This window comes from Phoca vitulina, unplaced genomic scaffold (genome assembly GCF_004348235.1).
Source record: "Phoca vitulina isolate PV1807 unplaced genomic scaffold, GSC_HSeal_1.0 scaffold2, whole genome shotgun sequence".
NCBI lineage: Eukaryota > Metazoa > Chordata > Mammalia > Carnivora > Phocidae > Phoca > Phoca vitulina.
In genome coordinates, this window is record NW_022589705.1 from 82,955,410 (window position 1) to 82,971,459 (window position 16,050).

The following is a 16,050-nucleotide window of genomic DNA, read 5'->3' on the forward strand; positions in this document are numbered from 1 at the left end:
CATGGAGCAGGGTACTGCTTCTGCTGAATAAATTCTACAGGTTCCTGGGCAGGGGCTACAAATCTCAGGTGATAAATGGTTGCTGAATTAGGATTTTGCAAAGGTAGTCCCATAACCAACATCCAGGGAAATTTTACCACCAGTGAAATCTTAGGCCAAAAAATAAATAGCCACACATACCAAACCTACACACCATGAATTAAAATGGTGCCGTGTTAGGGCTTATGAAAGAACCAGAGCAGGAAAGAGTATTCAAACAGAAGATCCTCGTCCTTCTCTTCAGCCAAAAGATTAGCAGGCTCCATCACCTCACCAGCTGCCCTCCGTTGCTCCAAGTCCTTCTCAGATTTTTCCTTGAGAATCTTTTTCTTCTCCTGTATTTTCTTTAATCTATAGAACTCTTCTCGCTCTCTCTCATCCAGCTCTGTGATGATACAAGCAAGGGTACGTTCAATCCGGGGAATGAGGACGTGTTCAATGGCATTGACAGCCCTGTTGGTTATCTCAATGGCTTCATCCAAAGTAACAAAGGAAGTCTGAAGTGAAGCTAGTTCCACCAGTAACTCCACTGCTTTGGCGTAGTTCCTCTTTAATTTCGCCAACTGCTCCCCGCCTCGGGCTAAACCAGTCAGTTCATAACTGTCAGTTCCTTCATGATAATGTTCAAACACTGGCAAAGTAACACCTGCTACGTTATCTTTCTTAGCTCAGATCTTCACTTGGGCTTTATTTACATTTTGGATAACTGTGGTGCTGAAATCCCCTGCTGTGAACGTGGCCTCAACAAGTGAAAAGGCAGCTTCTCTCATCACTTCACCCATCAACATTTTAGTCTCTATTATCTTCTTTAGGATCTGTCGAAATCGAAGAGTTATAGCATCAGATTTTTTCTTTGGGAGGTTTCAACCTGTCTGTGTTTCTTTTAATCGAGCCTTCATGATGGTCTGTGCCATGCTCGAGGGAAAGATTTCAATTCAGTCTTTGTCCGACATTCTGACGATGACAGTTCGGCTTGGATCCCCAGCCGGGCAATCGAGGCTGCCCCAGCCACAGGGTCTTCCTCTAAGGGAGTCAGCCTCTACCAAATGTTTAAAGAATTAACACCAACCCTTTCAAAAAAAAAGAGGAAACACTTGCCAACTCATTCTATGAGGTCAGTATTACTCTGATACCAAAACAGACAAAGACATCACAAGAAAATTATAGACCAGTATCTTTTAGAGTATAGGTGCAAAAATCCTCAATAAAATACTGCAAAAAAAATCTAGCAACATATAAAAAGGATCTTATACTAGGACTGAAATTCATTCCAGCAATGGAGGGGAGGTTGCTTTAACAAATGAAAATCTATCAATGTAGTATATATACCATATTAATAAAGTACAAAAACAATATGATCATCTTATAGATGCAGAAAATCATTTGACAAAATTCAACGCCCTTTCTTGATAAGAACACTTAAACTAGGAATACAGCTAAATTTCCTCAACCTAACAAAGGCCAGCTATCAACACAGCTAACATCATACTTAATGGTGAAAGGCTGGTTATTTTCCCCCTGAGATCAGGAAGAAGACAAAGATGTCTGCTCCTAACATTTATATTCAAAATAGTACTGGAAGTTCTAACGAGAGCGGTTAGGCAAGAACAAGAGATAAAAAGCATCCAAGTTGTAAAGGAAGAGGTGAAATGGTCTCTTAGGCACATGACATGATCTTATATGTAGAAACCCTAAAGATCTTACACAAAAACTATCAGAGCTAATAAACAAATTCAGCAAAGTTGCAGGATATGCAGTCAACACACAAAAATCACACTAGGAATTTATAACCTAAAAAGGAAATTAAGAAAACAATTATATTTATAATAGCATCAAAAAGAATAAAACACTTGGGAATAAATTTTTAAAAAAGAGTGTAAGACTTAAACAATGAAAACTACAAAATTTCACTGAAAAAAATTAAAGAAGACCAAAATAAATGGAAGGGCATTCCATGTTCATGGATCAGAAGACTTATTATTAAGATAGCAATACTCCCCAAAATGATCTATAAGTACAATGTAGTACCTATCAAAATCTCAGCTGCCATTTTTGAAAAAGTGACAAGCTTGTACTAAAATTCATGTAGAGATGTAAGGGACCCAGAATAGCCAAAATATTTTGAGCAAGGAAAAAAAAAAAAAGAAGACTGGACAAAGTTGGAGGACTCACATGTCCAGATTCCAAAACTTGCTACATATCAAGACAGTGTGGCATAAGAATAGAAATATAGATCAATGAACTAGAATTCAGAGTCTGGAAATAAATCCTTGTATTTATGATCAATTAATTTTTGATAAGGGTACCAAGACAACTGATACTGGGCCAATAGGATATCCACATGCAAAAGATGAAATTGGATCCCTATCGCACACCATATACAAAAATTACCTCAAATTGGGTCATATATGTAAATGTAAGAGCTAAAACTATAAAACTCTTACAAGAAAACATATGAGTAAATATTCATGATCTTGGATTAGGCAATGGTTTCTTAAATATGATACCAAAAGCACAAGTGACAAAAGAAAAAAAATAGATACACTGAATTTCATCAAAATGAAAAACTTTGTGCTGCAAATGTGAAAGTGAATGAAAGTAAAAAGGCAAACCACAGAATGGGAGAAAACATTTGCAGATCATATATCTGATAAGGGACTTGTAACCAGAATATATAAAGAATTCTTACAAGTCAACAATAATAACAATTTAAAAGAACCCAAATAACCCAATTTTTTAAAAATGGGCAAAGGATTTGAATTGGCATTTCTTCAAAAGTGATATAAAATGGCCAATCTGCATATGCAAAGATAGTCAACATCATTAGTCACTAGGCAAATTCAAGTAGAAATCATAATGAGATACCATTATATAACCACGAATATGGCTGTGATAAAAAAGATGGACAATAAAATGTTAGCAAGGATGTGGAGCTGTTGGAACCCTCATATATTGCTAGTGGAAATGTAAAATGGTCCAGCCACTTCAGAAAACAGTTTGGCATTTTCTCAAAAGATTACACAGAGTTAGGGATGCCTGGGTGGCTCAGTGGGTTAAGTGGCTGCCTTTGGCTCAGGTTATGATCCTGGGGTCCTGGGATCAAGTCCCACATCGGGCTCCTTGTTCAGTGGGGAGCCTACTTCTCCCTCTGCCTGCAGCCTCCCCTGCTTGTGCTCTCTCTCTCTGACAAATTAAATTAAAAAAAAAAAAAACAGATTACACAGAGTTATCATATAATGCAGTGATTCCATTACTAAGGTACATGCCCAAGAGAACTGAAACGTATGTCTACACCAAACTTGTACATGAATGTTCACCACAGTATTATTCATAATAGCAAAAAAAGTAGAAACAATCCAAATGTCCACCAGCTAGATAAACAAACTGTGGTGTAGCCATATAATGGCATGATATTCATCCACAAGAAGGAAGGGAGTATTATTTCAGGCTACAACATAGATGAACCTTGAAAACATTACGCTAAGTGAAAGGGACCAGTCATAAAAGGCCACATATTGTCTGACTCCATTAATATGAAATGTCCAGAATAGGAAAATCCATAGGCAAAACGTAAATTAGTGGTTGTCAGGGTCTGGGGAGGGGGATGGCTATGGGAAGTATCTGCTAATGGGTATGGAGTTTCTTTTGGGGGTGATGAAAATGTTCTGGCATTTGATTAGTGGTGATGGATGCACAGCTCCATGCCTATACTAACAACCACTGACTTGTATATTTTTAAAGGGTAAACCTGATGTCATGTAAATTATATCTCAATAAAGCTGTTATTAAAATAAAGATAAGCCACAGGATAACAAAGACAAAAGACATATCCAGAATGTATATAAAACTCCTACAAGTCAATAATGAAAAAGGAAGACAACCAAAACCAAAAAAAGGGACAAATGGAAAAGTAACTTTACAAAAGATAAAATTAAAGGGCCAATAAACATACAAAAAGGGAGGGGCGCCTGGGTGGCTCAGTCGGTTAAGTGTCTGCCTTCGGCTCAGGTCATGATCTCAGGGTCCTGGGATCGAGCCTCGCATCGGGCTCCCTGCTCGGCGGGGAGTCTGCTTCTCCCTTTCCTTCTGCCCCTCCCCCTCCCGCTCATGTTCTCTCTCTCAAATAAATAAATAAAATCTTTAAAAACAAAACAAAAAAACATACGAGAAAGGGACCAGTTCCACTAATCATCAGGGAATTCAATTAAAACCATCATGAGAGACCACTGTGGGCACATCAGAATGACTGAAATTCAAGATTCTGAAAATACCCTAGTGTCAGCGAAGAATGCAGAGCAAGATGAACTCCCTTACGCTGCCGGGGGGGCGGCGGATGTAAGCTGGTGCAACTCTATTTGGCACTGCTGACGAAGGCCTATATCCATGTCCTCTGTATATTCCTCAACTGGTAATGTTCCCCACAGAAATACGTACATGACCACCAAACTGTTCTTTTTTTTTTTTTTTTAAAGATTTTTATCTATTTATTTGAGAGAGAGAGAGCATGAGAGGGGGGAGGGTCAGAGGGAGAAGCAGACTCCCTGCTGAGCAGGGAGCCCGACGCGGGACTCGATCCCCGGACTCCAGGATCATGACCCGAGCCGAAGGCAGTCGCCCAACCAACTGAGCCACCAAACTGTTCTTAGCAGTCCTACTTGTTAAAGACCCAAACTGGGGGGCGCCTGGGTGGCTCAGTTGGTTAAGCGACTGCCTTCGGCTCAGGTCACGATCCTGGAGTCCCTGGATCGAGTCCCGCATCGGGCTCCCTGCTCAGCAGGGAGTCTGCTTCTCCCTCTGACCCTCCCCCCTCTCATGTGCTCTCTCTCATTCTCTCTCTCTCAAATAAATAAATAAAATCTTAAAAAAAATAAAATAAAATAAAGACCCAAACTGGGAACAGCTTCTATGTGCATCAAACGGTAGAGTGGATAAACAAAATGCATCATGTGACGAAGATGACCACAATGAGCGTGAATGATCTTCAACTACATGTGACAATATGAACAAATATCACAAACGCCATGTTGTGTGACAGAAGCCAGAAGCAAAAGAGTTTACACACGATTCTACTTCCAGATAAAAGTGTTCTAGGGAGGTAGAAGTCAGGACGCTGGTTACCTTTTGTGGGACATGAGGAGGGAAGGGGGAGGAAAGGAGCTTTTAGGATGCTGGTAATGCTCTTTCTTCACCTTCATACTGGTTACACAAGTGAGCTCGGTTTGTGAACATTTTGCAAACTGCACACATATGTGTGTGTGTGTGTATGTGTGTGTGTGTTGTACTCCAATAGAAGACTTTACTTAAAAAAATCCCCCCCATTCTTCCAGGTCCTTTTTTTTTTTTTTTTTTAAGATCTTATTTGTTTATTTGCTAGGGAGAGAGAGAGAGGGAGTGACAGTACAAGCAGGGGGTGCGGCAGGCAGAGGGAGAAGCAGGCTCCCCGCTGAGCAAGGAGCCCGATGTGGGACTCGATCCTAGGACCCTGGGATCATGACCTGAGCCGAAGGCAGACGCTTAACCGACTGAGCCACCCAGGCGTCCCTCTTCCAGGTCCTTTTAAAATACTTCCTCATTAACATTCACAAAGTCTCTGAGATACACGTCATTGGAGGCCACTCCAGCTTCTGTCTGGTTCCCTAGCACTTTGTGGATCCCTTGATCACTTAGCGTCAGCCAGCAGCATGTGTGAGGACGGAGCGAGAGCTTTGGAGACCCGGGTTCCGGTGCCAGCCACTTCCGAGGTGGGCGGCCGTGAGCAAGGCCCCCACAGCCACACGGCCCTTAGGGACTGGCAGCAGGAAGTGACTGCTGATTGAAGTAGAAAATGGAACGAGGTAGTTGCTGGAATTTCCAGAAGGCTCAGTGTTTTGCTGTCATATATGGTGCCTAAAATCACACTAAAGAGCCAGTTGGGTCCAGACCCCACGGCTGTTGCTGTCAAACTGAGCTCGCGTAGCCCACTCCGCGGATCCAGGGCTGGACTCAGGAATGGGCCTGCCGTGTGGCTGGAGCCCCTGCTGTGGCTGCCTCTCAAAAGGCAGTAAGCCACCTTCCTGCCACCCGAGTGTATTCTGCACCGTTCCTATCCCCTGATGTTACCAACTTCTGGCTTCAGAGTCCCCAGTAGGGGTGCCTGATCGGCAGGGCCTCGGTCCTCTGCCCTCGCCCTAGCAGCAAGGGACTCCAGGAAGATGAGTGTCTGTCCTTTTCAGCTTTGATAGCAGGAGGTGGTCTTGCTTCTTAAGTAGCAGACTCCCAAAACACAAGAATGGCCACCCCAAGAATGCCACCTGTCCACTGCATTACCCAATGACGTGTTACCTCCCCGTGCCTGTTTCCTCATGCCCAAAGTAGAAATAGCGATGGCTCCTACACATGGGGGTTGTAACGGTTTGAGGAGCTGGTGGGTAGCAAAGACCCATCATACACCTAGAACACACGAGGAGCTCAGTTACGGTAAACTTCATTATTGGTGACTTGGGTTGCATTCTAATGTCTCCTTCACTCCCAGAGGTCCCCAGACCTTGACATATCAGCGCGTCTGGTGGGTTTTTTTTTTTGTTTTTTATTTATTTATTTATTTATTTGAGACAGAGAGAATGAGAGAGAGAGAGAGCACATGAGAGGGGGGAGGGTCAGAGGGAAAAGCAGGCTCCCCGCCGAGCAGGGAGCCCGATGTGGGACTCGATCCAGGGACTCCAGGATCATGACCTGAGCCAAAGGCAGTCGCCCAACCAACTGTGCCACCCAGGCGCCCCAGCGCGTCTGGTGTTTAACGACAGGCTCTGAAATGGGATTCCTTTTGTAATAGTTCATCAAGGTGACAGGTTTTCTCACTCATGGAAGGGCCCGTTGCTGGCAGCCCACCTTTCCCATCACCCATTAGCAGTGAGAGTACAGTGTTTGCAACAGCTCAGGATTCTCCGAAGGACCCTATTTACATTGTTAGGGAAAGGAAATTCTTAGAAAAGGTATTCGTTAACTCTAACTTAAACTGAAGTCAACTCAATGAATGTTTAAGTCTCTTTATTTTTAGACATTTTTCTTTAGATGTTTAATATCTTTTATTGAATCAGTGGCCAAATAAGGTGGCATCTGCTCAGTTAGGAAAGGCACCTGTCAGAAATGAAGTACTCCACTGTGTTGCAAGGTCCCTGTCCCAGGAGACCGGTGGCAGATTCCTTGAGAGTGGGGACCGTGACAATGTGTTTAGTAGCACCTCAACTTGCACATAGGAGCCCTTAAAGGATGCTTATTGAGTTACCTTCTTTAGCTAAAAAACGAAACACTAAAACCCCTTTCTTGGGCTCCCCTTACCTCTCTGCCTCTCCCCCCTCCTCCACTTCCAAGCTTTCATTTAGCAAAAGAACATATAACAAGGGATAATTCCTCTAGTAATTCCAGGAAGATTCCAGTATGGGCAGAAGCGTTTGGTTTTAGGGCTGGAACATTCCAAACAAACAAACAAACAAACAAAAACAAAACAAAACAAAACAAAATATATATATATATATATATATATTTTAAAGCAGAACACTTTTGGGAAACATATCTATTTGGGGTTTGAGTCCGTCAGGAAATAGCTTTCCCTGGTTGGATGGCACTCTATCCCTTGCTCCTTGGGCATAAGGGTTACGGGAAATGAAACAGGAATCCTTAGAGTTTTGATGGGCTCAGAAAGGGGTCCTTTGGCTTCAATCATGGGAGCCCAAAGGAGGCTACCAAAGTGGCTTTGCCCCTACTGTCAGTTTGGAAGCCAGACTCCTGACCTCTGCTCAGACACATGGACAAGCCGGTCCTCCTCCTGTTCGACCCATGAAAGAATCCATGTTCTTTGAGCCAGGATGTTAGGGAAGAATGTGGTACAACGGAGAGTGGGACTTTGGAGTCAAAAATGTGGGTTTGCGTCTTATCTTTGCAACTTAACTAGCTGTGTTACTGTGGACAAGTACCTTTCTCTTGGAATTTGCAATTCTCACCTGCAAACAGAACGAATAATTCCTCCCAAGGTTATTGGGAAAAATATCTGATGATTTTATTTATGTGAAAGCATCTTGCCAAGTACTTGGTACATGGTGGATATTTAAACACAGTAGGGAGAAAAGATGTTTGGGCAGGAAGAATTTACCAGTATTTTTCCAGACATATCCAAGCGAGCATTTTTATAGTGGGATGACATGGCTCTGTGACCCTGGGTCAGCCTTCTTACCTTCCTGACCCTCAGTTTCCCCTCAGAAGCGATTTCTGCCTCCAAGAGGAAGAGACCCCTAGAATTTGAGGTTAAAGGTCAGAGTGTGTCACTTTCTGCAACAGAGTAAAGATTTATTGCCTTGTTTCCAAGATGCCTTCAATTGTAAGGTACATAACAGCTTTTGGAGAGAGAAAAAAATACTACATTAATGGACCCATCAATTTTAAGACAAATTCTGATTTCAGAATCATTAACATGTGAACAAATACATCCTGCAATTGAAGAAATACTGTAACAATAATGCTGGCTCTCATTAATTAAGCATTTGCTGAGTGCCAGGTACCACCCGAGCGGCTCTACCTACCAAGTCCTTGACTAATTAAAGTCAAGTCTGTGAGTCTTATGGTTAGCAAACCCAATATGGAGCGCTCACATGACTCTTCCAAGTCCACACGACCAGGAGGTAGGGCTTGGAAGGCAAGCCTTCTTAATTTCAAAATGCTTTTCCCTCTCAATAGATTGTTCTCTGGGCTAAGGAGTCAAAAGAGATCAGCTCCGTACAGAGAAATGGTTTGCGAACGTGGTGCTTTACACGTGCCCTGAATCTCTGCAAGGTCACCGGGAAGGACACAGGTAACATAAACAGGGTTGTAATCTTATCAGTCTCTAATACTGGTCCTTGGAGGGAAGATGTGACCTGGAGAGAGGGGATTGCTCAGAATCCAAACAGAGGGAAGCCAAGAAATGAGACTGAGTTAGGCTTAATCCAGCCCCAAAGGGAGAGGACGGGCTCTGACCCGCTCCTGGCTCATTCAAGGCCCGAGGACACCACAATAAGCTTTTGCCCTAGAGACCATCATTCCTCAAGGTCACCCTATTCCTTGTCCTCTGACTCTTTGCTAATGAAGTAGAAACCTTTTGAGAAGAATTGTCTTTCCCATTACCTTTCTTAAAGACGGAGAAATCTGACCAGTTGTCATGAGCTAGCTAGCGGTCATCTAGTACAGGAACAAGTTATAAATTAACAGGTTGGTTTTTTGGTTAGTTAGCCCAAGTTAGTTCCCCTGTGCCCGATGAATGGCATTATTTTGCTCTGCAAAGCTGTGGCTACAGCACTGATTCCTATAGGACCGCAGTGGCAGACCCTGCGGTGATACTCTTGGGAGCATGCTCTGACCCCTGACTCCTGCCCAGAAGATTCCTGGGCTGTCTGTCTAGCAATTGTGTTTGGGGGAGAGAGCCACACCCACTTCAGTGGATTGCCGGCATAGCTCTACCTCATCAGAGCACAAACAACGTCCCACAGCTTTTTGGAAGGGTGGCAGCAGGGACATGGACACAGCTAGGGTGGGGCGGGGCAGGGCAGGGTTGGGGGTTGCCTGAAGCACCCAGACTTGCATGAGATGCCCCTTGTCGACCCAACTGGAAGGAACTCATAGTGAAGCTGCCAGAGGAGATATGTGCTTCTGGGTCTTGACTGGAGAAGGCTCTTTGGATGGTGGCCAAGATAGCACCAAGGTGGGGGGGTGGTCACCGAGTCTCCACGTGGACGTCAACGGGGCTGAAGGTCACGGTTGCAGGGTGTTGACTGCTGTTGTTGTTCGGGCCCAAGGCAGAAGGGGAGGCTGGCTTGGGCCCCTTGGGCTCCAGCTCCCGCCTGGTCCTCATTTTCCTGGAATGAGATATGCATGCATGCTTGAGTCTTCCACCTTCTATACCCTTTGATTTTGGCTCTGGCAAGGAGATTAACGTAGATCATCATTAAATCACGTTGCTTGATTGCCACCCACAGAATTTTACAACTGGAAGGAACCTTAGACATCAGCTAGCCTGACCCTTCCATTTTTTTGTGTAACTTAGGTTAGATATTTAATTTTATTTTTTTTCCTGTTAATGAATGAGTAAAGTGTCAGGTGACTATATTAAAGACGAAATGAAGATATTACGATTTTTTTTTTTCTGTTCAAAGTTGTAGTGTGAGTTAAATTTTGCAGTTTCATTATGCTTGCCAAGTTGATTGTTAGAAATATTTAAGAACTTTTTGCATAGTTGAGAAGAGAATGGACTTAAAATGTATATCCAATCTTTCATTTCATATGCCAGAAAATTCAATGACTATAACAATCATTAATTCTAACATCTACATGAAATTTCATCTTGTTGACCTAACATAATGCTTTTTTTTTTCTTAATTTCAAATGCTCAGAAAAGTTGCACAAATAGTACAATTAGTACCTGAGTACCCCTCATGGAACAATTCACTGATTACCAGCAGTCTGCCACATTTGCCTCTTTCTCTCTCTCTTCATTTACACATGTGTACATCTACACACATACATATACACAGAGTGTTTTTTTAAATCCTGAACTATCTCAGTCAGTTGCAGACGTCATGCCACTTCACCCCTAAATACTCCTCAAAACAAGGGTATTCTCCATGCAACCATCACTCAGTTGTCCCACTTGGAGAGCCTTCCATTTTAAAGATGATAAAATGGAGGCACAGAGAGGTTAAAATGACTTGCCTGCCTTTGAGAGACAAAAGACCGAGCTCTGGTCTCTCAGTTGCAGCCCAGGCATCATTGTAAACAGGGTGGGATGGGTAGTCTCCATCCAAATTACAACCTAGGAAAGGGGCTCAGAGCTCCAGCAATGACGGACAGGAATGAAGGGCAACCACTACGGCTGGATGCCACTTCCTGGTCTGGGACGGATCCAAATTGTAATACCCTCAAAATTGTAAAAATAACTTATTAAGTGTTGTTGTTATTATTACACATAGTGGTGGGAGTATTTTCTTTGAAACCACATGTACTGGGTTTAAATCCCAACTCTGCCACCGAGGCTGAGTAAACTTGGGCTTGTTGGCTTATTTCCCAGTGCGTGTTTCACTCCTACAAAATTGGGGGATATAGAATTACCCAACTGGTGGGGCTGTAGTGAGGATTAAATGAGTTAATACATACAAGGAGCTTAGAATCATGCCTGGCACATGGTAAGAGATCAATATATGTATATAATATATGTGTACACTATATATACATTTTAGATACATATATAATATGAAACATACATGTTTTATAAATAACATTAACATTATTATAAAAACAATGCATGTTTGCACCTCCTCAAAATAAAGACATACAGGGGTCCCCCTGTAAAAACCAGCCAAGCAACTAGCAATTCCATCATGCAGACACACTGGTCGTTAACACCTTGCCATGTAGCATTTGAATCTTCCTTGGTTGTGTGTGTGTGTAACCGCGTGTATAACTATAACGTACATATCCTCTTTGGAAACTTTGCCGATACATTGTAAACAGCTTTCCTCATCAATAAACACACTTCTACAATATCTTTTTTTTTTTTTTTTTTTTTAATGGCTTCCAAGTCTTCTATGATGTGGTTGTGTTTATAGTCTATTTTGATTTCTTGCCTGGGAAGAAGTTGTGACTTAGAGGTGGTAACACAACATTTATTCTTTATGCAATCACATGGTATTATTTCCTCCTATTTGGTTCCAGAAAGCGGAGCTGGGGGTACAGGCATCCCAGTATTTGTCACCTCAAATACTCACATGGTCTGCTCAACACAGCCTAGCAGAGGGCTCCCCGAGATTAAAGGACTGGAACATATTCCTCTATGACCGTACGTCACCTTACCGCAGTGCTCAAGGTCATTAGCACTGTCATGATGATTATTATATTTAACAACTATCTCTGCAGGTACAAAAATATTTGGTTACCATGAAGTTCCTACAGGAGAACAGCTGTCAAAAAAGGACCCACAAAGGGTTCGAGCATTGGATGACGGCCTCATGGGTCCTGCGGGGCACGCGGCTGGCACCCCCAAAGAGTTAGTTCGCGTTCATTCTGACATCACCGAAGGGACAAGAGCCTCAGAGCCCAGGGCATCCCATACCTGTTGTACATCTTCAGCAGGATCAGAACCACGGTGAAGATGATGATGACAACTACCACAATGGCCGCAACAATGGCTCCAGAACCTACGAGGAGAGGGGTGGGAATGGCAAACGTATAAACTGAAATGAAGGGAAGCATCCAGAGACTGGGAGGGGGACCTCCACCCGGCACCTCCCATCCTCACTGGATTGGGCGAGGAGAGGATGTGCTGTCCTGGCACCCTGCCTGCTGACCCCAGGACAGAGACATATCCAGAGTGGCGGGGCATCCCTCCCCACAGGGGGGCTTGGAGGGCGGTGTCCTCAGCACATCACCTGCCCAAATCCTGTCTCAGGCCATCCTGTTGTTATAAGTCCTAACACAGCATCCAACTTCCTTTGTGAAACAGGCAAGCAAAACGCCCTTGCCTCTTTGTGATGATACAAAGTAATATGTAATTTTGTAGCTGATTTTGAAAATACAAATACAAAAAAAAAAAAAAAGGAACTCATTGCCCCAGGAACCACTGATCATCTACACATACGTACTTTCACCAATGTCATCATGTATACGCATGTATGCGTATTAAATACCTATCTACTCCACATTTTTTGAGTAATTTATTAATCCTATGTCTGAAAATCCACCTTAAGGAAATAGTCATAAAAGTGGGAAAATATGCACTTGATAAAAATGGAACATACAGTTTTACAACCATATCCCAATCATCTTTCCATGTAATTACATTGTTTTTCATGACTTTGATGGCTATGTAGTCCCCCATTGTTTGGATGTGACATAACTTGTTTACCAATTCCGTATTGAGGATATGTATGTTGTTTTCAATTTTATACTATGAAAAGCAAGGCTATAATGAATGTCTTTGTGGCTTAATATCTCAGGTTCTAATTTCAGTATCAGCACTCAATCTCCTTGGCCACCTCTAATTCCACGTTCAAAATCAACATCCTTGTGGGAACTGAAATTGAAAATACAAAAAAACCATATGGGGGGGGTCATACTTTAAGCCAATCTATTTGATTCTGGGGTGTTTATCTTAGGGAATAATCCTAAATACAGAAAAAGCTGTATGAATGAAAATGTTAATTACAATGTTACTTATATTCTAAACACGGGAATGGTTCAATAAGGTATGGCATGCCTACCTCATGAAATATTACCCTATAGTTTGAATGATTTGTGGAAAAGAGAATATGATACTATGTACACACCCACATACACACAGTATGTTGCAACCATTAAAGTATGTGCATACAAACATAATGCTGAATAAAAGAAGCCAGATATAAAAGGGCATGTACGGTATGTTTCCACTTCTATAAAGCTCAAAACCAGGTAGAACTAATGTCTGATAGGAGAAGTCAGAACAGCGGGTTCCCTTGACCAGGTGGGGATAGTGTGGCAAGGGGTGCTGGGACACCTGGGATCCTAGAGGTGGTCTGCTTCTTGATCTGCGGGCTGGTTACCCAAGTATGTTCATTTAGTGAAAATTCACCCAGCTGTGCACTATGATTTGTGCATTTTTTTGAATGTATGTAATGCTCTTACAAAAAGGTTTACTAAATAAAAACAAGAACAAAACTATGTCCAAATAGTCACAGGAAGAAAGACTGGAAGGAAAGAAAAAGGGGGTGGGGTGGGGAATCCATTATGGAATAACTTGTTTTTTGTCTCCTTCCTGGGGAGTCCTGTGATGATGCTTTAATCCATGGTTTTTTAACCTTGTCTGGATAACCCTTTGCTGTGGGGACTCTCCTGTGCCCTGTAAAATGTTTAGCAGCGTCTCTGGCCTCCACTCACTAGATACCATTCATACTGCTTCTTCCTCCCCACCAGGTGTGACAAGCAACAGTGTCCAAACGCTGTCATATGTCCCCTGATAGTAAAGTGGCCAGATAAGGTACCGGATACCTATTTAAATTAGAATTTCTGACAAATAATGAATAATTTTTGGGATGTCTCAACTATTGCATGGCACGTCCTTATACTAAACAAACACTACTTCCCTTAAATTCAAATTTAACCGGGTGTTCTATATTTTATTTTCAAAATCTGGCAATCTTCTCTAGGGGGCAGAATCGTCTGGTTGAGAACCACTACTTTTAGTTAAGTAAAAGTAGGATTATTCCCATCCTGCTGACGGAGATTCGATCTACCCTGCATTTCCCTTCAGAACTGTTCTGAGCTACATCAGCAGGCCTCTGGAGGTCTCCCAACCTGGCAAGGACCAGGCTGACACACGGGTCTCTGTCCCAAGAGTGACCCTTTCTGGGTCTCCATGAAGACACACGTCTTGTCAGTAGTCAGCTTCCTGCCAGGACCATGGTCTGGAGCTGTTATCACCGGGGAAACACTCCGTGTCAGGAAGCCTATTCCACGTGCACGGGTATGTGCCAGACCAACAGAAATGACGGAAATGGGCCCAACTTTCCCTAACACGATTAATTGGTTTTCTGAAGAGTGGTTGTTAAGTTTTTCCTTCCGGGGACCCCTTGCTCCTGGCAAATGTCTCCGCAGGACTACTCCCACCTACACTCATTTACTCCTTTGTGAACTGATGGGATGTTTTTGCCTTGTAAAAATAGCACGAATTGTATGAAAGTAGTTACATTTTAAGGTGATTCATTTAGGGACATCTTACAGGAAACTCAACTGTCTGTTGCCCTCTAGAACCCAAAACTCCCTGATGATAATAGTAGTCATACCAGTAATGATCATAATAATACTCCTTAGGTAGTTTGTGTGCATCGAGGCTATTCTAAGCTCCTTACATGGATCATCTGGTTTAGTCCTCACACCATTAAAGTGTGTGATGTTAATGGTAGTTTCATTCATATCCCCAGCTTACAGATGAGGAAACAGACACAAAGCAGTGAGGTGATGTGCTCACGGTCACAGTGGGCATATGGTAGCAGTGAAACTGGGACCCAGGCAGTCTTATCTCTAGAAGCCACGCTCTTGACCTCTACACCAGGAGCTGACCACAGTCCTCGTTCCGCCATCCCTCCCCTGGCCGCCAACCCAAGTTGGCCTTACTCTTGTACAGGAAGTCTTCTTCTCTGGTGGTCACGTTCAAGGAGAAGAAGGTGGTACCCCCCAAAGGGGTGGCTGTGGTCATCTCGATCCTGGCAAGAACAAAGACGAGATTTCATTTAACACCAGAGTGAGCTTTACAATGTCTGTATGATGCCTCTTTTGGTCTTTACTTGGATGACTAGAGAAGAGTCAAGCAGGCGGCTTTTCTTCACGGCAAGTAAATACAAGGCCTTTTACTATCTACTGTGGAGAATTAAAAATAATGTCTGACACTTGTAAAGAACTTCCTTGTTCACAGCAGTATAAATTAATTCAACAATATTTATTAAATTTTTCCTAACTAGGTTTCACCCAGGATGTCTAAATTGATCTTCTAGAAACTGTGTGAGGGAGGCTATGATGGTCGTTTTACTGATGAAATTGAAGTCCCTAACGCTTCATGGAGCCCCAAGTTTGAATTTAACCCAGGACATCCATCTCCTGTGCTCGTGGGACTGTCAGCATCTCACAACGATGCCTGAAATGATGCTTCTGCTTTCAGAAGCTTTACAATCCAAGGAGGCAAACGTAAATAAATAAATAAGCAAGCAGATGGAAAATGTAACTATGCTATTAAGCAGTCAGTGACATAAGCCATCCCTGGGCTGTGAAGAATGGTTTCAAGGAAAAGCTACATTTGCATGGGCCTTGAGGGATGGACATGGTTTGGGATGGCAGGACAGAGGACAAAGGCCAGGCTGCACAAAGCCCTCAGTGGGAAGACGGACCCTGCATGCTGAGCGTCCGCCAGGCACCAGGCTCTGTCATAGGCACCTTCACACACCGTATCAGCTCACCCGTTAATCTTCTCAGTCATCACAT

At 43.0% G+C, this 16,050-nt stretch overlaps 1 protein-coding gene and 1 pseudogene across 1 annotated transcript; both read right to left on the minus strand.

Moving 5' to 3' along the window:
• Positions 1–215: 215 nt before the first annotated feature.
• On the minus strand, positions 216–992 carry LOC116638887 (annotated as a pseudogene).
• An 8,489-nt stretch (positions 993–9,481) lies between these two features.
• NCMAP (non-compact myelin associated protein) lies at positions 9,482–15,271 on the minus strand. The gene is made up of 3 exons (XM_032418006.1): positions 15,190–15,271; positions 12,152–12,236; positions 9,482–9,902 (listed from the first exon to the last, which is right to left on the minus strand). Exons 1-3 carry the CDS (start codon positions 15,269–15,271, stop codon positions 9,761–9,763), a joined length of 309 nt encoding a protein of 102 aa, XP_032273897.1. The 3' UTR covers positions 9,482–9,760.
• Between the last annotated feature and the right edge of the window lie 779 nt (positions 15,272–16,050).